Source organism: Balaenoptera physalus, assembly GCF_965194825.1.
Source record: "Balaenoptera physalus genome assembly, chromosome: 2".
In the NCBI taxonomy this organism is placed as follows: Eukaryota; Metazoa; Chordata; class Mammalia; order Artiodactyla; family Balaenopteridae; genus Balaenoptera; species Balaenoptera physalus.
This window is the reverse complement of record NC_138883.1, coordinates 84,439,321-84,461,627: the sequence shown is the minus strand read 5'-3', so window position 1 is coordinate 84,461,627 and position 22,307 is coordinate 84,439,321. Positions and strand designations below refer to the sequence as shown.

Sequence of the window (22,307 nt, the reverse complement as noted above, 5' to 3'; positions counted from 1 at the left end):
CCTTGTGGTAGATAAAAGGTTATAATTATTTCTTTAGGCAGAGGGAGCTTACTCTCAGAATGCAATATTAAATGGAGATTAAATTATTTAATTGGCAGATAATTTTAGTATTTTTTAAGTCAAGTACCACCCTCCAGCGGTCTTCCTTCTTCAATGTGAATACTTCTCTTTCTTAATTCTATCTAACACATAAACCCGACCCCAATATTTTATTTAGTTATGTTCTATAACCTGGATGCTTTGCTAACCGCAGTTCACAACATAGGATAAGGGATTACTATACCTTGAAGTAGTTTGTCAAGCTCTTTGGAGCCGGTAGTAATCTGTATGATCTCAGACCGCCTTTGGTGGAACTCAGTTGCAGTGGTGAAACCCATTGGAACTAATTTAGCTGCCTCAGTCTGGGGAAAAATAAGAAATGCCAAATCGATGAAATACGCTTAGTAAAACCAGGCATACAGTGGGAAGAGATAACATCTAACAAAATTTCCAGAACGATCTCTCTTTAAAAAGTTATCAGGCTTCTCTGGTGGTGCAGTGGTTAAGGATCTGCCTGCCAATGCAGGGGACAAGAGTTAAAGTCCTGGTCTGGGAAGATCCCACATGCTGTGGAGCAACTAAGCCCATGCGCCACAACTACTGAGCCTGCGCTCTAGAGCCTGCGAGCCACAACTACTGAGCCCACATGCCACAACTACTGAAGCCCGCGCACCTAGAGCCTGTGCTCTGCAACAAGAGAAGGCAATGCAATGAGAAGCCCGTGCACCGCAGTGAAGAGTAGCCCCCCGCTCGCCGCAACTAGAGAAAGCCCGCGCACAGCAACGAAGACCCAACGCAGCCAAAAATAAATAAATAAAATAAATAAATAAAATTTTTTAAAAAGTTATCAAAATACTAGTAGTTCTAGTCCTAGGATTATTTTATCTCTCTGGCAAATAAGGGATAAATTAATTTAGAGACTCCAAGAAGATTAATTTTTAAATTGCCAATTAAGTAATACATTCATGTAGTTAAAAATAAAAAACTATGATAGACCAACACATATGTACTTTGCCTGACAATACAGTTCAAAGTCCTACATATTTAAACCTTCATTTCCTGTTCTATCAACCACAGAATGCATCTCTTAACTTTCTACTTTGTTAAATGAGGACATTTGTCCTTGATTTTTGCTCCCTCCACACCTACTTTTCCATCTCTGTCAGCTGTACATTTTCTTTTACCCTGTCAAGGTTGAGAACGTTTAATCCTACTTTGTAGTCAATGATAAATCATTAATGATCAGTCTATAGGCTGATACCAAAATTTTAAAATAGGGGGACTTCCCTGGTGGCACAGTGGTTAAGAATCTGCCTGCCGATGCAGGGGACACGGGTTTGAGCTCTGGTCTGGAAAGATCCCACATGCCGCGGAGCAACTAAGCCCGTGCGCCACAACTACTGAGCCTGCGCTCTAGAGCCCACGAGCCACAACTACTGAAGCCCGGGCGACTAGAGCCCATGCTCCACAACAAAAGGAGCCACTGCAATGAGAAGCCCACGCACTGCAATGAAGAGTAGCCCCCGCTCGCCGCAACTAGAGAAAGCCTGTGCACAGCAACGAAGACCCAATGCAGCCATAAATAAATAAATAAATAAATTTATAAAAAATAATAAAAATAAATGCATTCACAAATACATGGAATTAAACATTTCATTCCTAAATAACCAATGAATCAAAGAAATCACAAGGGAATTTAGTAAATTCATTGAGATGAATGAAAATGAAAACAAAACATACCAAAACTTATGGGATACAGGAAAAGCAGTGCTTAAAGGGAGATTTATAGCTGTAAATGCCTATATTAGAGAGATCTTAAATCAATAGCCTAACCTTCCCACCTTAAGTTACTGAAGAAAGAGCAAACTAAACATAAAGCAAGAAGGAAGAAGATAAAATTTGAGTAGAAACTAGTGAAATAGAGAATAGAAATACAATAGAGAAAAATCATTGAAACCAGAAGTCGGTTCCTTGAAAAAATAAGCAAAATTGATTAAAAAAGACTCAAATCACTAAAATCAGAAATGAAAGAGGGGACATTACTACCAACATTACAAAAATAAATATATGCCAACAGATTAGATAACTTATAAGAAATACAGAAATCCCTAGAAAGACACAAACTATCAAAACTCACTGAAGTAGAAAAAGAATCCAAGTCCAGGCCCCAAATGATTAGCTGAGCTTGAATCTAAATTCAGTAAAATAAATTGTCTGAGTCAGAAGGAAGGAAGAGAGGGAGGGAGGGAGGGAGGGAGGGAGGGAGGAGAAAAATCTGGATAGATCTATAGCAAGTAGAGATTAAACTTGTACTTTAAAAACTTTCCACAAAGGGAAAAAACCAATATATAGCTGAATCGTGGGTTTGCATTATTCTCTAAACTTCTCTATATGCTTAATACTTCACTTGAAAACTCCTTACAATGTTTATATTATAGTTATTGCAGAACCAAATGGTGTGCTAGAAATACAATTCTTTCACTAAGGTTCCAATGTTAACAACCGATGTCTCTCAAAGGTTTCTGTCAAGTTCAAATGAATTCTTTTTTATATTAAGCCACTAGTTTCAAAATCATGCTCCATTTTACCTTGATTTTATATCTGAGGCATATCTTTCTCTAGTATTCTCTGACTTTATCATTTCTCAAATTTTCCAACCTCTCAATCTTACTGTGTATTCTGCTAATCCTTTTTCCCCCTGAAGATATCCTTTTCTTCTGCAAATGGGGCTATCTGCTCCCCAGGCTATCTACTGTCCTGGGCTTTCCTTTCCTGACTATTTGAGTTGGAGTCTCTCCAACCTAGATCCTATGTTTTCTGCCCTCATTTTAGTAAAGTATATCCTCAAGTAACTTCCTAAGAAAGAATAGGATGAGAGAAAAATGTTCTGAATTCTTGTATTTCTGAAAATGTTGTATTCTGCCCTAACACTGGGTGAATAATATTGCTACAAATAGAATTCTAGGTTTAAAATTATTTACCCTCAGAATTTTGAAGGCACTGCTCTACTAGCTTCTACCATCCAGATTTCTAATAAGAAATGTGCTATCTTTTTGATTTTTGTTCCTTTAGAGGTCACTTACATTTTTCTCTCTGAAATCTTTCAGAATCTTCTCCTTATAATTGGTATACTGAAAATTTCACACTGAAGAGTCTAGGTGTGCGTCTTTGACACTCTGTGGGGCCTTAGACTTCTGCTTCCCTTTAGCTCTGGGAAATCTTGTATTATTTCTTTGAGAATTTTCTTTCCTTCTTTTTTCCTATAACTTTTACTAATCTTCAGGATTAATAAAAATTAGAAAATAAGAATACTAAAGAGAGGGGAGAAGAACTATAAACCAATATTTAACTCTAGTTAATATATGCTAAAATATTTAGGGGGAAATGTACTGACATCTACAACTGTCTTCGAAAAGCATAAAAAAAATCCCAGATGGACTGATGGCTGGATGGAGAGATAAACAGATGATAAAGCAAGTATATTAAAATGTTAATAGCAGTGTCTAGGTGGTGGATAAATAAGTGTTCATTGTAAAATTCTTTCAACTTTGCAGTAAGTTCAAAAATTTTAATCAAAAATGTGAAGGAAAAAAACCAAACTCATAGGAGATGTTTTCCCTTGTCATTTTAACCCCGACATTTTCTAGTCTATGAGCTCTTAAAGGAACAGATTATAACCAAAGTGAAATCTGAAGTAAAAACCATGCCAACTGCCTAATCTGGCAGAACTTGACTTCTATTCTTTTGTTTATATAATAAGCTTGCTTTCATCTGTCTTAAATCTGTAGGAGTTTTTTATGTCTGACAAGGCATAAGCAAAGGTCAGGATTTGTTCAGTCACAAAAACTGATGCCCAGTAATCAACAATATATAGACTTTAGGGACACCTACTGGCTTAATATCACAATCTTTCAAAGAGGTATTAGGTATTCAGAATTCTTACTTATTCAATTAAGTCACCACTTCAACAAATTTATTTATTTGAGCAATCCAATAAATGACAACTTCATACTTCATGGATGGCAACATCTTTAAGGGTTTAAATTAAGAATTACTTATAATTTTTGAGCCCACTGAATTAATACTATAAAATAACAGTGCTTAAAAATTCAAAGCTCTTAGTATAGTACACAATAAAACAGAATTTACTGGGTTGTATATATATTATTGTATGAGATATTAAATAAATCTCAGATATTGTCCATCTGACTAGGTTATGTGGCAGAACTACATGCACTGAAACTGTAGGATGCATTTTTTGAAGATTCTTTAGCGTCTAAAGATTATTTTTCATAGAAAATTTCTGTATAACAGTAGTCAACACAAACTATAAATATATAATTTTATAAATTAAATACTTGCTTTACACTACAGAAAACTCCAAGAGTAAAGATAATCAAACTCTGTAACAACATACAAGCGTACTTCATTTTATTGCCCTTCATTTTATTGTGCTTCACAGATACTGCTTTTTACAAATTGAAGGTTTGTGGCAACCCTGTGTTGAGCAAGTCTATATGCACCATTTTTCCAAAAGCATTTGCTCTCTTCATGTCTGTGTCACATTTTGGTAATTCTCACAGTATTTCAAACTTTTTCATTATTATTACATTTGTAATGGTGATCTGTGGTCAGTGGTCTTTGATGTTACTAAAATTGTTTTGGGGTGCCAAAAACCACGCCTATATAAGACTGTGAACTTAATTGATAAATGTTTTGTGTGTTCTGACTGCTCCACCCACTGGCAATTCCCCCATCTCTCCCTCTCCTCAGGCCTCCCTATTCCTTGAGACACAACAATATTGAAATTAGGCCAATTAATAACCCTACAGTGGCCTCTAAGTGTTCAAGTGAAAGGAGTGAAGTTGCACATCTCTCACTTTAAATAAAAAACTAGAAATGATTAAGCTTGGTGAGGAAGGCATGTCGAAAGCTGAAATAGGCCGAAAGTGAGGCATCTTGTGCCAAACCGTTAGCCAAGTTGTGAATGCAGAGGAAGTTCTTGCAGGAAATTAAAAGTGCTCCTCCAGTGAACACATGAATGGTAAGAAAGAGAAACAGCCTTACTGCTGACATGGAAAAAATTTTAGTAGTTCGGGTAGAAGATCAAAGCAGCCACAACATTCCCTTTAGCCAAAGCCTAATCCAGAGCAAGGCCCTACTCTCTTCAATTCAGTGAAGGCTGAGGGAGGTGAGGAAGCCGCAGAAGAGAAGTGTGAAGCTAGCAGAGGTTGGTTCATGAGGTTTAAGGAAAGAAGCCATCTCCATAACATTCAAGAGCAAGGTGAAGCAGCAAGTGCTGATGTAGAAGCTGCAGCAAGTTATACACAAGATCTAGCTAAGATAATGAATGAATCTGGCTACGCTAAACAACAGACTTTCAATGTAGACGAAATGGTCTTATATTGGAAGAAGCCATTGAGGACTTTCATAGCTACATAAGAGAAGTCAGTGCCTGGCTTCAAAGTTTCAATGGACCAGTTGACTCTCTTTTTAGGGGCTAATGCCACTGGTGACTTTAAGTTGAAGCCAATGTTCATTTACCATTCTGAAGATCCTAGGGCCCTTAAGAATTATGCTAAATCTATTCTGCTTGTGCTCTATAAATGCAATGACAAAGTCTGGATGATGGCACATCGGTTTACAACATGGTTTACTGAATATCTGAAACCCACTTTGAGACCTACTGCTTAGAAAAAAGATTCCTTTCCAATTTTATTGCTCATTGACAATGTACCTTTCAAATTTTATTGCTCATTGACAAGAGCTCTGATGGAGATGTACAATGAGATTTAATGTTGTTTTCATGCCTGCTAACACAACATCCATTCTGCACCCTGTGGATCAAGGAGTAATTTCACCTTTCAAGTCTTACTATTTAAGAAATACACCTTGTAAGGCTATAGTAGCCATAGATAGTGATTCCTCTGATGGATCTGGGCAAAGTCAGTTGAAAACCTTCTGAAAAGGATTCACTATTCTAGATGCCATTAAGAACATTTGTTTAAAAAAAAAAGTATATATATAAACAACAACAACATTCGTGGTTCATGGGAAAAGATCAAAATATCATTAAACAGAAGTCTGGAAGAAGTTGATTCTCACCCTCATGGGTGACTCTAACAGGTTCAAGACTTCAACAGAGGAAGTAAATACAGATGTTGTAGAAACAACAAAAGTGAGACAGGCTGGGACCTGGGACCCTTTGCTGCGGTGCTGCAATGCTTGCACCTGGACACACCTCTTCTTGAGCAACAAAATACAAAGAAACTGTATGGGACAAAAAATAACTGTCTGCATGCGCAATTAGGGCAAATTCTGGACAAAACATACAAAGAGACCAAAAAACCCAACTGTCACTTTTGAAGAGCCTGGAGCAAAAGGAGGGTACTGCCACGCCCCCTACATGAAACACGAACTAAGGGATGGGCAAACCACCTAAGCCACCCCTCCAGCCCGACGCCTGGACACACCCCTACCCTCACCCCATGTAAAGAACAAGCTCACCCCCACTCAGGGAGCGAGCAAGCAAAGGAACCTGTTGTTTGTTCTCACTCTCCCCTGCTGCAGCAGGGGCCCCAATAAAGCCTTGCCTGAATTTCTTGTCTGGCCTCTGATCAATTTCCATTGATTAAGAAGGCCAAGAACCCTGGTTGGTAACAAAAGAATGAGAAGTAGAGCCTGAAGGTGTGGCTGAAATGCTGCAATGTCATGATAAAACTTTCATGGATGAGGAGTTTCTTCTTATGGATAAGCAAAGAGAGGTTTCTTAAGATAGAATCTACTCCTGGTTAAGATGCTGTGAAGACCCTGGTGAAATGACAACAAAAGATTTAGAACATGACATAAACTTGGTTGATAAAGCAGTGCCAGGGTCTGAGAGGATTGATATCAATTTTGGAAAAATTTCTACTGTGGGTAAAATGCTATCAAATAGCACTGCATATTACAGAGAAATCATTCATGAAAGGAAGTCAATCTACGTGGCAAACTTCACTGTTGTCTTATTTTAAGAAATTGCTGCAGTCCCCCGCAGCCTTCAGCAACCACCACCCGGATCAGTCAGCAGCCATTGACATGGAGGCAAGACCCTCACCAGCAAAAAGACTACAAATCAGTTAAGGCTCAGATGATGGTTAGCATTTTCTAGTAATGAAGTATTTTTAAATTAAGGTAGGTACATTGTTTTTGTAGACATAATACTATTGTATACTTAATAGACTACAGAACAGTATAAACACAACTTATATGCACTGGGAAACAACAAAATTCGTGGCGCTTTACTTCAATATTTGCTTTATTATGGTGGTCTGGAACCTAACCTGCTATTATCTCCAAGGTATAGCTTGTAAATACCAAAGGATAAGTGCATAAAATAAAATGTAATCACAGGGTATTATGAGTGCTAAAGGAATATATGAAGCAAGAAAAATGAATAGTAGCTGTAAGACTTTGGAGGGAAATGAGAAAGGATCACAGTATATCAGGATGAAAATAATTGGATTTAGTCTTAGTTCTGTGATTAACTGCATGACTTTGGATAAATAATTGAATCACTGTGCCTAAGTTTCCTTATCTGTAAGACAGAGATAATACTGGTCCTATCTTTCCCAGTGTCATTATGAAGGCTAAGTGAGAATACTGTATATATGAAAGGGATGGGATTTCAAAGTTAAAGTGCTATAAGGGAACTCTACTCAATATTCTATAATAACCTATATGGAAGAAGAATCTGAAAAAGAGTGGATATATGTATATGTATATGAATCACTTAGCTGTACACCTGAAACTAACACAACATTGTAAATCAACTATACTCCAATATAAAATAAAAATTCAATTAAAAAAAGTTAAAGTGTTATATAATATAAAGGGTTATTAAGTTACTACCTCATTTAAGTTAAGCCAGTGAAATCACTTTTATGTCATTTATTTAGGTTAAAAAAAACAAGCATATAATTCATAATCACATTTTTTTCTTATTATTAAAGAATCTTGTGTATGACTAGTTGACTAACAGATTATACACACTGAGAGCCTAATTAACATGGCTTTAATATTCAAGCAATAAAAACAGCTTTTCTATTTAAAGTAATACATGTTTATCATAGAAACTGTAGAAACTTCAGAAAATTGAGGCAAAAATAAAAATTGCTCACATTCTCACCATCCAGAAACAAAGTTAATATTTTAGTGTGTCTATCCCCAGTGTATGTGCTATACATATATAAAAACACACATTTAAAAAAACAAAAACATATATGAACACAAACATGTTTTGTTAACCTGCTTTCTTATATCAGTAATATTTTCCTATGTCAATGGATATTCTTCGAAACTATTTTTTGTGGCTGCATACTAATGAGTATATTTCTAAGGCATGAAATCATAATATCCAGAACGATAAGGTACATACCACCCACTGCTGGTGGGAGTGCAAACTGGTAGTCAATTTAGCAGTATTTATGTCATAACCCGTGATACTGCAATTCCCTAAGAAAAACCCCAATTTATGCAAGGAGGCACATACAAAGATAATCAACTGGTAATGCAGTCACTTCTGGAAAGGGGAAGAGGGTGACACAGGAGGGGTGGAAGGAGGAAGACCGTAGCCTTTCACTGTACACCCTTTTGTACCACTACTGCCTCCCTCGGTCACATAAACAGTACTTACCAGAATTTTATCAGCTTTGGCTTCACTAATCCCCTTAATATTTATTAGTTCCTTCTTTGGTGCATAGGCAACAGCCTCCACAGTATGGAATCCAGCTTCTTCCAATTTCTTCACATCATTGGCATGTATGCCACATTGCTGCAAGTGAAGAAAACCATGGATAAATTTAAGCTTCAGTTCCCTCATCTGTCTAATGTGGTTATTTGTCCTACCTACTTCACAGAGCTCTTTTTAACTGTGATATTATATGCAAAAGCTTTGAAAAGTATGACCTAAAATGTGAGGCATTTAATAACAAATTATCAACCTATTCATTATCAAAACCAGTGGGGTTTTTTTTGAATTTTTGAATTTTATTTTTTATACAGCAGGTTCTTATTAGTTATCTATTTTATACATATTAGTGTATATATGTCCATCCCAATCTCCCAATTCATCCCACCACCACCACCACCACTTTCCCCCCTTGGTGTCCATGTTTGTTCTCTACACCTGTATGACAGTCTCTAGGATCCATCCATGTCTCTACAAATGACCCAATTTCGTTCCTTTTTATGGCTGAGTAATATTCCATTGTATATATGTACCATATCTTCTTTTTCTTTTTTTTAAATTAAAAAAAAATTCTTTTAATTTTATCTTTGACTGCGTCGGGTCTTCGTTGCTGTGCGTGGGCTTTTCTCTGGTTGCAGCGAGCGGGGGCTACTCTTTGTTGTGGTGCGCAGGCTCCTCATTGCGGTGGCTTCTCTTGTTGTGGAGTACAGGCTCTAGGCACGTGGGCTTCAGTAGTTGTGGCACACGGGCTCAGTAGTTGTGGCGCACGGGCTCAGTTGCTCCATGGCATGTGGGATCTTCCCGGACCAGGGCTCGAATCCGTGTCCCCTGCATTGGCAGGCGGATTCCTAACCACTGTGCCACCAGGGAAGTCCCCACATCTTCTTTATCCATTCATCTGTCGATGGGCATTTAGGTTGCTTCCATGACCTGACTATTGTAAATAGTGCTGCAATGAACTTTGGGGTGCATGTGTCTTTTTCAATTATGGTTTTCTCTGGGTTTATGCTCAGTAGTGGGATTGCTGGGTCCTATGGTAATTCTATTCTTACTTTTTTAAGGAACCTCCATACTGTTCTCCATAGTGGCTGTATCAATTTACATTCCCACCAACAGTGCAAGAGGCTTCCCTTTTCTCCACACCCTCTCCAGCATTTGTTGTTTGGAGATTTTCTGATGATGCCTATTCTAACCAGTGCGAGGTGATACCTCATTGTAGTTTTGATTTGCATTTTTCTAATAATTAGTGATGTTGAGCAGCTTTTCATGTGCTTGGCCATCTGTATGTCTTCTTTGGAGAAATGTCTGTTTAGGTCTTCTGCCCATATTTGGATTGGGTTGTTTGTTTTTTTTTTAATATTGAGCTGCATGAGCTGTTTATATATTTTGGAGATTAATCCTTTGTCCGTTGATTCGTTTGCAAATATTTTCTCCCATTTTGAGGGGTGTCTTTTCGTCTTGTTTGTAGCTTCCTTTGCTTTGCAAAAGCTTTTAAGTTTCATTAGGTCCCAATTGTTTATTTTTGTTTTTATTTCTATTACTCTAGGAGGTGGATCAAAAAAGATCTTGCTGTGATTTATGTCAAAGAGTGTTCTTCCTATGTTTTCCTCTAAGAGTTTTTTATAGTGTCCAGTCTTACATTTAGGTCTCTAATCCATTTTGAGTTTATTTTTGTGTATGGTGTTAGGGAGTGTTCTAATTTCATTCTTTTACATGTAGTTGTCCAGTTTTCCCAGCACCACTTATTGAAGAGGCTGTCTTTTCTCCACTGTATATCCTTGCCTCCTTTGTCATAGATTAGTTGACCACAGGTGCGTGGGTTTATCTCTGGGCTTTCTATCCTGTTCCATTGATCTATATTTCTGTTTTTGTGCCAGTACCATATTGTCTTGATTACTGTAGCTTTGTAGTATAGTCTGAAGTCAGGGAGTCTGATTTCTCCAGCTCCGTTTTTTTCCCTCAAGACTGCTTTGGCTATTTGGGGTCTTTTGTGTCTCCATACAAATTTTAAGATTTTTTGTTCTAGTTCTGTAAAAAATGCCACTGGTAATTTGATAGGGATTGCATTGAATCTGTAGATTACTTTGGGTAGTAGAGTCATTTTCACAATACTGATTCTTCCAATCAAAGAACATGGTATGTCTCTCCATCTGTTTGTGTCATCTTTGATTTCTTTCATCAGTGTCTTTCTGAGTAGAGGTCTTTTACCTCCTTAGGTAGGTTTACTCCTAGGTATTTTATTCTTTTTGTTGCAATGGTGAATGGGAGTGTTTCCTTAATTTCTCTTTCTGATCTTTCATTGTTAGTGTATAGGAATGCAAGAGATTTCTGTGCATAACTTTTGTATCCTGCAACTTTACCAAATTCATTGATTAGCTCTAGTAGTTTTCTGGTGGCATCTTTAGGATTCTCTATGTACAGTATCATATCATCTGCAAACAGTGAGTTTTACTTCTTCTTTTCCAATTTGTCTTCCTTTTATTTCTTTTTCTTCTCTGACTGCCGTGGCTAGGACTTCCAAAACTATGTTGAATAATAGTGGCAAGAGTGGACATCCTTGTCTTGTTCCTGATCTTAGAGGAAATGCTTTCAGTTTTTCACCATTGAGAATGATGTTTGCTGTGGGTTTGTCTTATATGGCCTTTATTTGTTGAGGTAGGTTCCCTCTATGCCCACTTTCTGGAGAGCAAAACCAGTAGTTTTAAACTAGCACTATGTATATTAAAATAGACTCTTGTCATGAATTGGATTAAACCTGTAACTCTAAACCTTTTATGACTAGGATTCTGAATGAACTTTGAGACACTGGGCCCTAAAAGCCCACTTTAAACATTTCCCAAAGTTTTCCACATCAAGCACACATAAAAAAATATGTTTTACACTAAGCTGGGGTAAACAGCTAAGACTGCCCCAGAGCTAAGGTGAGCATATCTTAGCATAACCTTTTTGTAGCACAATAACTGGAAAGCTCTGTTTTAACAACTGATATTAAAGATGGAGAAAACTACTTTTGGTCAGGGATTTATATACCACTGCTCAAAAACAAACCACCCAAAGGTACTTCTTTCTCCCTATATACAAAGTCAGCTTTGATTTTATTAGCCACCAAAACCATGACTTCTAGGACAGCATGAATTAGTAGGGGGATGTGTATGCATTTGGGGGTCAGGGAAGGTTTGGGAGAGTGAGAGAATAGTACCTGCCCATAGAAACCGGTCTGTTATTAATATTTAAGCAAAAAGCAATACACATGTGTGGGTATAAGGATGCTCACTGAAACCAAAAGTTATGACTCTGAATTTTCCAATGTTTATCACAAACCCGTTTAAGTAACTTCCAGAGAGTGGAAGCTTAGGGGCCAACGGGAGGAATATGCATAAAGAGACAGAAGAATGAAGGCTTTCTCAGCATTTTCTCCTGCTTCTTTCAGCCCAAGTCAACTGCACTCACTCTGGGGCCTCTGTACAATGCACAGAAATAGTGCAAGGCCCCAGCTCTGGTGCTTGATGTTCTTGTGCAGAGTCTTGAACTCTTACAACGTAACCCCAAGCCCTTCTCTCTGCCTATGACAGCTGTCTTCCTAGTAACCTCAGCTCAGATTGAGGTCAGTGGAGAGACATTGTTCCTCTCCCCTTCCTGCATAGCTGGCCCAGGCCATTGTAATTCCCTGGACAATAATTTCATACTTAGTACAAACAGCAGAGACTCTACCATGGGATCGTAGGGCTTCTTAGTTTCTGACATCCAGCTCTAAGAAAGAAAAATGATAATGTAGTAGAAGAATTCTTGACAAAAAAAGAGATCTGGCCAGACATGTTTAGCAACTGTCTTAAGCCTTTCCACAGAATCCTTGACAACCCTCCTGAAAACTCTAATTTGGATTTTGACCTTAGGTAGTAAACCAATGGTTTATGTAAAGGTTGTGATTTCTCCCAATAGGTAGAACAATCTTGTCCAGCATTATAATTCTAAAATCAGCGACCAAGCACATACCTCTAATCGAGAAATAGGTTGTGGGCCAAAGCTCTCTTCTTCCACTGAAGTATCTGCATTTGCTTCAAGCTGCATCTGCATAGCCATTAGTTAGTGTTCAATACTGAAAAGTACAGATGGCCATCAGGAAGAACACTAGAGAAAGTACAGAGCTGCAAACACAGTTTTACAATAAATCTCTTAAAGAATTACTTGCCAGGCTTTTGGCTTAATCACTGACATACCCAGGGCAGGAAAAAGAAAAAAAATCTCTCACCAGCCTTCCCTTCCACCTAGATAGCTGTATCAGAAAGACTTTAGGAGGAGCCAGGAATATCCTGCTTCTTAAAGTAGAACAGCTTTGACTCCCCTGGTGGTGCAGTGGTTAAGAAACCGCCTGCCAATGCAGGGGACACGGGTTCCATCCCTGGTCCGGGAACATCCCACATGCCATGAAGCAACTAAGCCTGTCACCACAACTACTGTAGCCCGGGTGCCCTGGAGCCTGCGCGCCGCAACTACTGAAGGCCACACACCTAGAGCCCGTGCTCCGCAACAAGAGAAGCCTGCACTCTGCAACAAGAGAAGCCCGCGTGCAGCAACGAAGACCCAACGCAGCCAAAAAATAAAATTAAAAAAAAAAAAAAAGATGAACAGCTTAACTAGATCAACTATATCCCTCTGTTCCCCTGCTTCATATTCCTTAAGGACAGGGGCCAAGTCTCATTTATTTGTATACACCTCATGATACATTATAAATCTTAGGTAAATCTTAGGTGTTTGGTAAATATTTGGCAAGTGAATGCAGACTTTCCAGGACTCTACTTAAAAAAAAAAAAAAAAAAAAATCGATGAAAGGTTAAACTGTTTCAGTTCCATCGTTCCCTTCCAGAAAGCAGGGTTTTGGGGTGGTGGGACAGGAGTGAAATAAAGGTACAGAATAATTGCCATAAGCCTCCATTCCTGATAGAGAAACAATGGACTGAGATGAGAGAAGTATCCCCACCTTAGGCAAGGACAGCTTGTAGTCACACAGTTTGCTTCTAATAGAAGTGTATGAAATTGAAAGATCACCATTTTTTTGGAGGGGGCTGTGCAGCATGTGGGATCTTAGTTCCCCAACGAGGGATCGAACCCGCACTCCCTGCATTAAAAGTGCGGAGTCTTAACCACTGGACCACGAGGGAAGTCCCATAAAGATCACCATTTTAATCAACTCCAGACCTCACTGAATGCACAAATGAATAAATAACATGGAATTACCTTGCTCAGTTTGAAATATTCCATATAAATATAAGGCCTATACCAAAAGTCAGATTATTTTGATAGAGTTAAGACTGCTCAGGTTGAAAAGAATGAAGAACAAAAAGATTTCTATTATGAGGTATTAGTAAAAGCAAACAAGTCTTGATGGCCACAAGAATAAATATACTTAAATCACACCAAAACAATCTGGACACTTTAACAAGCAAGATAAATTTAACTCAAAAGACAACAGATAAGGGCTTCCCTGGAGGCGCAATGGTTAAGAATCCGCCTGCCAATGCAGGGGACACGGGTTCGAGCCCTGGTCCGGGAAGATCCCACACTCCACAGAGCAACGAAGCACGTGTGCCACAACTACTGAAGCCTGCGCACTTAGAGCCCGTGCTCCGCAACGAGAAGCCACCACAGTGAGAAGCCCAGGCACTACAATGAAGAGTAGCCCCCGCTCGCTACAACTAGAGAAAGGCTGGGCGTGGCAACAAAGACCCAACGCAGCCAAAAATAAATAAATAAAATTAAAAAAAGAAAAAAGAAATCTCCATTCTTAGAGACTTGACAGAAGATAACCATTTGTTCTTGATTGGTTCAGGTGTAGCTCTTAGATGGCATGTTTAGCATAATGTGAGTTTATGATAATTCCAAATATCAGAATCACCTGAAGGCAACTTAAATTTAAGTGTCTTCCTTCATAATTTACGAAAAAGATGGCTTGAACTGTATTCATATAGCAATAACCAAAAAGCAAAAGACTGAAAAACTAGACTGTATTTAAATTTAGAACTTCTATTCATCAAAAGACACCATTGTGAGAATGAAGTCAAATGATAGTGAGGGGAGAAAACATTTACCACAAATATAACTGGTAACCAGAATATATAAAGAATTCCTTCAAATCAGCAAGACAGACAGACAACCCAATAGAAAAATAGGCAAGAGATCTGAACAAGCACTGCACAACAGAAGATACCAAATGGCTAATAAACATATCAACAAATGCTCAACTTCATTAATGATCAGGAAAATTAAAATTAAAACCACAGGGCTTCCCTGGTGGCGCAGTGGTTGAGAATCTGCCTGCTAATGCAGGGGACACGGGTTCGAGCCCTGGTCTGGGAAGATCCCACATGCCGCGGAGCAACTACTAGTGTGAGCCACAACTACTGAGCCTGCGCGTCTGGAGCCTGTGCTCCGCAACAAGAGAGGCCGCGATAGTGAGAGGCCCGCGCACCGCGATGAAGAGTGGCCCCCGCTTGCCGCAACTGGAGAAAGCCCTCGCACAGAAACGAAGACCCAACACAGCCAAAAATAAATAAATAAATTAATTAATTAAAAAAAAAAATTAAAACCACAAGGTAACAAAATTTAAAAGATTGACAATACTAAGTATTAGCAAACGTGTGGAACAACTAAACACTCGTTCACTGCTGGTTTGAGTGTGAATTGGACAACTTTAGAAAACTAGTATTAAATATGGAAGGTGAAGATAGGCAAATGCTATGACCCAGGAATTTCACTACTCTGTATTATTAACCCACTGAAAAGCATACACGTGTGCACCAAAATGTATGCAGGAATATTCTCAGCAGCCTTTCTCATACAAGTTAAAACTAGAAACAATCCCGATATCTGCCACAGGTATAATGAATAAGGAATACAACACAGGAACAAGAAAGAACTGCTAAATGAAAAGACATTTACAAACCTGCAGACAAAATGTTGAGCAAAGGCAGACACAAAAATATATAGTCTTCCTTTATACAAAATTCAAAAACGGGCAAAATTAGACAATGGTGTTAGTAGTCAACACTGTGGTTACCTCTGGGGAGAAGGGAGAGTATTAGAGAAGGGGGCACAAGCAGCAGCTGGGCTGCTGACAGCATTCTATTTCTTGACCTGAGTGGTGATTACACAGATATATTCATTTTGTAATGGTTCATGGAGCTGTAAACACTTTTATCTGTGCATTTTTCTATTTGTATATTACACTTCACTTCAGAAGTTTAAGAAAAAACAAATTTCACTAGAAATCATTCCCTAGGCATCGCTTGAACGGTCTTCCGCATTAAAAAACGCAAATACCTTATTGGCAACTGGAGGTGGGTACTTTGTAAGCCAAACTTTGTGTAATGGAAAGGGCACTGACCAGAAATCCGGAAACCCTGGCTCTGGCTTAAAAGCTGCGACTTTTAAGTCACTACACCTCTCTGGATCTTGGGCTTCCTCGCCCACACCCATAAAGTGGATGTTGCAAGTGAAGGCCAGTAAGGTTCCTCCCAGCTCTAGAATGCGCTTCTATTTTCGCCACAATGAGCTCCGAGGGTCGGACGAGCCCGGGCACAACCCTGCTCCGCCCCGCCCCGTCATATCCGAGTTTTTCACTTGGCATGGAGGGGCCCCTAAGCCCGCTGAGGGAGCTGGGGCCCAAGTCTGGGTCTGGGTACGGGTCCGGTTTACGCGGTGGGAAGGGGCCGGGTCTGCGCCTCACACTCACCTCCGCCTGCAGCGTAACTCGCCCGGGCGGGCTGCACGCTCCGACTACAGTCCGCCGGACCCGCGCGCGGCCGACCCCGGACGGACTGCAGACCCCCTCGCCTGCGCCCCACTTCTCTACGCCCTTGCTCCGGCCTTCTGCACGTAACCCAGGCGAGTTTCAGCTCCTAACTGCGCTCCTGGGGGGCGTCTCAACTGTCTTCAGGCCTCGGTCTCAGGCGGCAGCGTCCACTCCGTCTGCCGCTTTCGGAAATCCCGCCAAATCCTATTGGGCAGGGTCACGCCTGCGTCAACGTAACGTCTCCCCGCTCTTCTTGGGTCCGCCTCCCCGCCCCTTCGGCTACTCGTGAGGCCGAGATAGGCCGAAAGAACTTGACTTCGCAGGATGTTTTGGGTTCCCCTCTTGTTTTTCTCCCTTAGGACTAATTCAAAATTTGGAAGTTACGTCCTTTTTCCCTTTATCAGATCGGGGACTACAACTCCCAAGAGGTAGTGGGCCGGCCCGAGACTACATCTCCCAGTATGCACCGCGGGAGGGCGACGCAGCTTTAGTTCCTCACCACCTGTAGGGAATAGCTAGGCTTTTCGGAACTCTTTGATTTGTTTCTTAAGCATCTAAAGTGGGGTATTTGGCCCTTCAGGTTGCTTTGAATCTCCAACTCAGTCAAATTCTGGAGCTAGGGGCTTTCTAGGCCCTTGTAGGTGGTGGAGCTGAGGACGCTCGAGTAGATGGATGAAACTGGAACATACAGCTAATGGAGGAGAGGAAGAAAGGACTGAAATATTAGTAAAGCTGTGGTACTTCACTGGAGATTTGCGGGACTCCAGAGGAAGGAGACATTGATTTTGAGAATGTAAATCTTATCGTGGTTAAAAGTTGATTTCGGTTTTAAAGGTTGGGTAGGGTTTCCTGGGCGAAGAAGAGGAGATGGAAAACAATATAAGCGGATAGAGCAGCATGGGTATGGAAATTAACAATGTGGTCAAGGAATACTGTTGTCTGATGAGGCAGGAGAAGTGTCGTAACAGGTGCTGAGACTGTTAAATTTCGTTTATTTCAGGCTATGAAGAGGCTTAAGACCATTATAGAGCTTTAGCCTTTATTCTTTAGGTAATGGGGAAATCACTGAAAGTTTTTAACCTGATGAGTCATGTGCTTAGACCTGTTTTTTGTTCCCCACCACTTTATATTTGTGGAGTGCTTTAAAATTCGTAAAGTTTTAATTTAATCCTCACACTGTTACCTTGTGGCATTGAAGGATAGATTTCAGGAGAGTGAGAGTAAAGACTACAGAAACTGTTAGGAAGCTCTTGCAATATTTCAGGCAAGAGAGGAAGGCCTGAGCTAGAGCAGTGACAGAGAGAACAGATTCAGGAAGCATTCTGGAGGTAGAATCAACCTAACTTAGTGGTTATAGATGATACCTGGGGATAATAGTGAACTGCCTTCCATACCAGAGATACGCACCTTCACCTCCTATTCTTCACATACTTACCTCCTGAGAGCACCTGCAAACCCACAGCCCCTCTTGGCTGAGTGAAGATACATGACTTTGACCTTTCATTAAAATGGAATTCCTTTGGCTGTGTGGATGTCAAACCAGAGAAACCCCATCTGCAGAAAGATTAAGAAGTTGAGAGACTAAGAAAGTGGGAGAGAGTCATACAGAAAGAAACAGTTTTGAATTCTGACTGCTTTCCAGATCTTTCCAATTTCTCAGGGGCCCAGCAGCATTTAATGCTCTTGAGGTCCGTGAGATACCCCTATGTTCCAATGATCTTCCATTTTTTTCTGCTTAAACAAATACGTCTTTTCCTCCAAGACAACCCACTAAGAAGTCAGAAATGAGACAAAATAGATTTCTTGATAACAGTTAAATTAGCAATCCATGAGAATATTTATAAATGTGTAATTGAAAAGTTTTGAATATATCCTAAGTTACAATGTAAGTGACCTATCTGAAATCTCAAGGAGGCACCTTCTAATAAGACCAAAACTTAATCAGCAGAAATTTGATAATTCGTCTCAAGAAAAAGTGATCTCATCAGTATAGTCACCCTGGAGTATAGAAAGGGAAATCCAGAAAGGGAAACCCCATGTCACATCCAAGTGATCTATTTGAGTAGTGCAAGGACAATTCAATATTAGGAAGTCAGTTATAATTGGCTATATTAATAGGTCAAGGAGAAAAAACAAATGGTTAATTTCATCATTTTGGAAAAGCATCTGTCAGGGAGGAAGAAATTTTCCTCTACCCTCCTAAGTTCTTCTGCCTGATCTAAGAATTAAATTGACGTAAGACAAAATCAAACAAAATTTTAATAACATGTATACCTGGGAGTGACCCAGGAAACCTGAGTTACTCCTCAAAACAGCAGGAACCCTCACCTTAAATACTGTCTTTAGTAAGGACAAAAGAGGATGTTGGGGGTAGTGGTTTAGGACTTCAGAAGAGAGGAAGGCAATTCACAAGCAGATGGAAAAGCAAACGTTTGGCAAATAAATGTTTGGCCATGCAGAGACAATGGAACATAGGGTGGACTTGTTTTAGGCAATTAGGGGGAAGGTCAAAGTTATTTCCTGACCTTAATTGGACCTTGATTGTTTTCAACTCGAAATAACCCACAAACCAAAGAGACATTTTGGTGTGCCAAGTTTTGCTCCCCTACATATCCAATAAAATTCAACATAAATTCCTGATTAAGGGGAAAAAACGGTAAAAAGGAATTAGATATTTGCTTAACATCATCAGTAATATATAGATACAGATATCCCAGACAAGCTGCCATCATCTCTTTGCTAATGAAATGTTAGAAACACTTTCATTAAAATCAAGACCAAAATTATCTATTGCCACTATTATTTACTATTGTGCAAAAAGTGCTACTAAGTGCTATAACAAAAGAATGAAATAATAAAAGATAAAAAACAAATAATAAAAGATGCAAATCTTGGAAAAGATTTACAGATATGATTATATACCTGGATAGTTTAAGGGACAATAAGTACATTAGTGTAGCTAATTACAAAATATAAAAAGATCAGAGCTTTATTAAGTGCTAACAATAACTAGATAATGTAATAGAAAAAAGATCCCATTCAAAGTAGCAACAAAACCCATAAATGTCTACGAATAAACTTTAAGAAATATTCAGGACCTGCATGGAGAGATCTCTAAAACTATGTTTGCAGAAGAGCTCTATGTTATAAAGTTGAAAATTCTCCAAAATCAGTGAATTCCTAATAGAAATCCCAATGGGATTTGTGGCAATTGCTGTCGGTTGCCTACCCAACAGACACTGCCCTCCTTTATGGCTAAGAGAAACTAGTATGTGGAAGGATGCTCTCTAGTAAGATTTTTGGATGACTTTGTCTTCATCTGCATTCTTTTGTGTATGGTTTGAACTTTTTGTACAAATTTGTTTTGATTTTATGATGATAGTTTTTTTTTTATTCTTTTTTTTAATGTATTTATTTTATTTTATTTTTGGATGCACTGGGTCCTTGTTGCTGTGCGTGGGCTTTCTCTAGTTGTGGCAAGCGGGGTCTACTCTTCGTTGTGGTGCATGGGCTTCTCACTGAGGTGGCTTCTCTTGTTGCGGAGCACCGGCTCTAGGCACGCGGGCTTCAGGAGTTGTGGCTCACGGGCTCTAGAGCACAGGCTCAGTGGTTGTGGCGCACGGACTTAGTTGCTCTGCAGCATGTGGGATCTTCCCGGACCAGGGCTCGAACCTGTGTCCCCTGCATTGGCAGGTGGATTCTTTTATTTATTTATTTATTTTTAATTTATGGCTATGTTGGGTCTTCGTTTCTGTGCGAGGGCTTTCACTAGTTGTGGCAAGTGGGGGCCACTCTTCATCGCCGTGCGCGGGCCTCTCACTATCGCGGCCTCTCTTGCTGCGGAGCACAGGCTCCAGACACGCAGGCTCAGCAATTGTGGCTCACGGGCCCAGCCGCTCCGCGGCATGTGGGATCCTCCCAGACCAGGGCTCGAACCCGTGTTCCCTGCATTAGCAGGCAGATTCTCAACCACTGCGCCACCAGGGAAGCCCGGCAGGTGGATTCTTAACCACTGCGCCACCAGGGAAGCCCTATGATGATAGTTTTAAATTGTAACAAAAATATAAAATGTCTCAGAATAAACTTAATGAGAAAAGTATACATCAAAGGAAACTTTAAGATATTAAAGAAAGGCCTTCCTTGGTGGCTCAGTGGTTAAGAATCTGCCTGCCAATGCAGGGGACATAGGTTCGAGCCCTGGCCGGGGAAGATCCCACATGCCGCGGAGCAACTAAGCCCGTGCGCCACAACTACTGAGCCTGCGTGCCGCAACTACTGAAGCCTGCGCACCTAGAGCCCGTGCTCCGCAACAAGAGAAGCCGCTGCAAGGCGAAGGCTGCGCACTGCAACGAAGAGTAGCCCCTGCTCGCCTCAACCAGAGAAAGCCTGTGCACAGCAACAAAGACCCAACGCAGCCAAAAATAAATTTAAAAAAAAGATATTAAAGAACGACACAAGACAGAAAAGCATACTATCTGCTTGTAATGGAAGACTCAACATCTTTTTAAAAAAATTTAATTAATTAATTAATTAATTATTTGGCTGCACTGGGTCTTTGTTGCTGTGCGCAGGCTTTCTCTAGTTGTGGTGAGTAGGGGCTACTCTTGGTTGCGGTGCACGGGCTTCTCATTGCAGTGGCTTCTCGTTACAGAGCACAGGCTCTAGGCACACGGGCTTCAGTAGTTGTGGCACGCAGGCTCAGTAGTTGTGGCTCGTGGACTCTAGAGCGGAGGCTCAGTAGTTGTGGCACACAGGCTTAGTTGTTCCTCTGCATGTGGGATCTTCCCAGAGCAGGGCTCGAACCTGTGTTCCCTGCATTGGCAGGGGGATTCTTAACCACTGAGCCACCAGGGAAGTCCAAGACTCAACATCTTAAAGGTAGCAGTCCTCCATTAGTTGATCTTTAAATTTAATACAACATGATCTCAGTAAAAATACCAACAAGGTTTTTATTTTGGAACTGAACAAGCTAGTTCTCATGTTTATATGGTAAAATAAAAAGCAAGAAGAGCCATGAAAATCCTGAAATAAAAGGGCCTGAACTGACCAGCTATTAAAACAAATTATAAAACTACAATAATTAAAATGTACTTGTGCTAAAAAGATAGGTCAATGGCACACAGCCTAGTTATCCCAGTGTCATAGTTTCCTATCACTGCTAGTAACAAATTACCGTAAATTTAGTGGCTTAAAACAACAAAGATGTATTATCTTACAATTCTGGAAGTCAGAAATCCTAAATTCTGAGTTTCACTGAGCTAAAATCAAGGTGTTGGCAGAATTGTGTTCCTTCTGGAGGTCCTAGGAGAGAGTCTATTTCCTTGCTTTTTCCAGTTTTTAGAGGCATCTGCATTCTTTGCCTTGAGGCTCCTTCCTCCATCTTCAAAGCCAACAATCACTTTGACCTTGGCTTCCCTCATCACATCTCCTTCTCTGACTCTGACATCCTGACTTCCTCTTATAAGGATCCTTGTGATTACACTGGGCCCACCCAGCTAATCCAGGATACCCTCCCCATGTCAAGATCCTTCAAAACATCTGCAAAGTCCCTACTGCCATGTGAGGTAACATTCACAGGTTTCAGGAATTAGGATGTGGACATCTTGGGACTTCCCTCATGGTCCAGTTGTTACGATTCCGTACTCCCAATGCAGTGGGCCCGGGTTCAATCCCTGGACAGGGAACTAGATCCCACATGCCACAACTAAAAGATCTCGCATGCCACAACGAAGATCCTGTGCAGCCAAATAA

The 22,307-nt window shown here is 40.1% G+C and overlaps 1 protein-coding gene across 3 annotated transcripts in view; it reads right to left on the bottom strand.

Moving 5' to 3' along the window:
• Positions 1-16,775, bottom strand: part of RAD51 (RAD51 recombinase) — a 36,525-nt gene extending 19,750 nt beyond the window's left edge. Inside the window, exons 1-4 of one of the 3 annotated variants that reach the window (XM_082449369.1) lie at positions 16,497-16,775; positions 12,761-12,863; positions 8,714-8,851; positions 284-401 (exon numbers count right to left, since the gene is read on the bottom strand). In XM_082449369.1, coding sequence (XP_082305495.1) covers positions 284-401; positions 8,714-8,851; positions 12,761-12,847 — 343 coding nt within the window. In that variant the 5' untranslated portion in view covers positions 12,848-12,863; positions 16,497-16,775. Of the gene's footprint in view, positions 1-283; positions 402-8,713; positions 8,852-12,760; positions 12,913-16,496 lie in introns of all 3 variants that reach the window. The other 2 variants (XM_082449368.1, XM_082449370.1) reach the window with 2 other exon arrangements.
• Between the last annotated feature and the right edge of the window lie 5,532 nt (positions 16,776-22,307).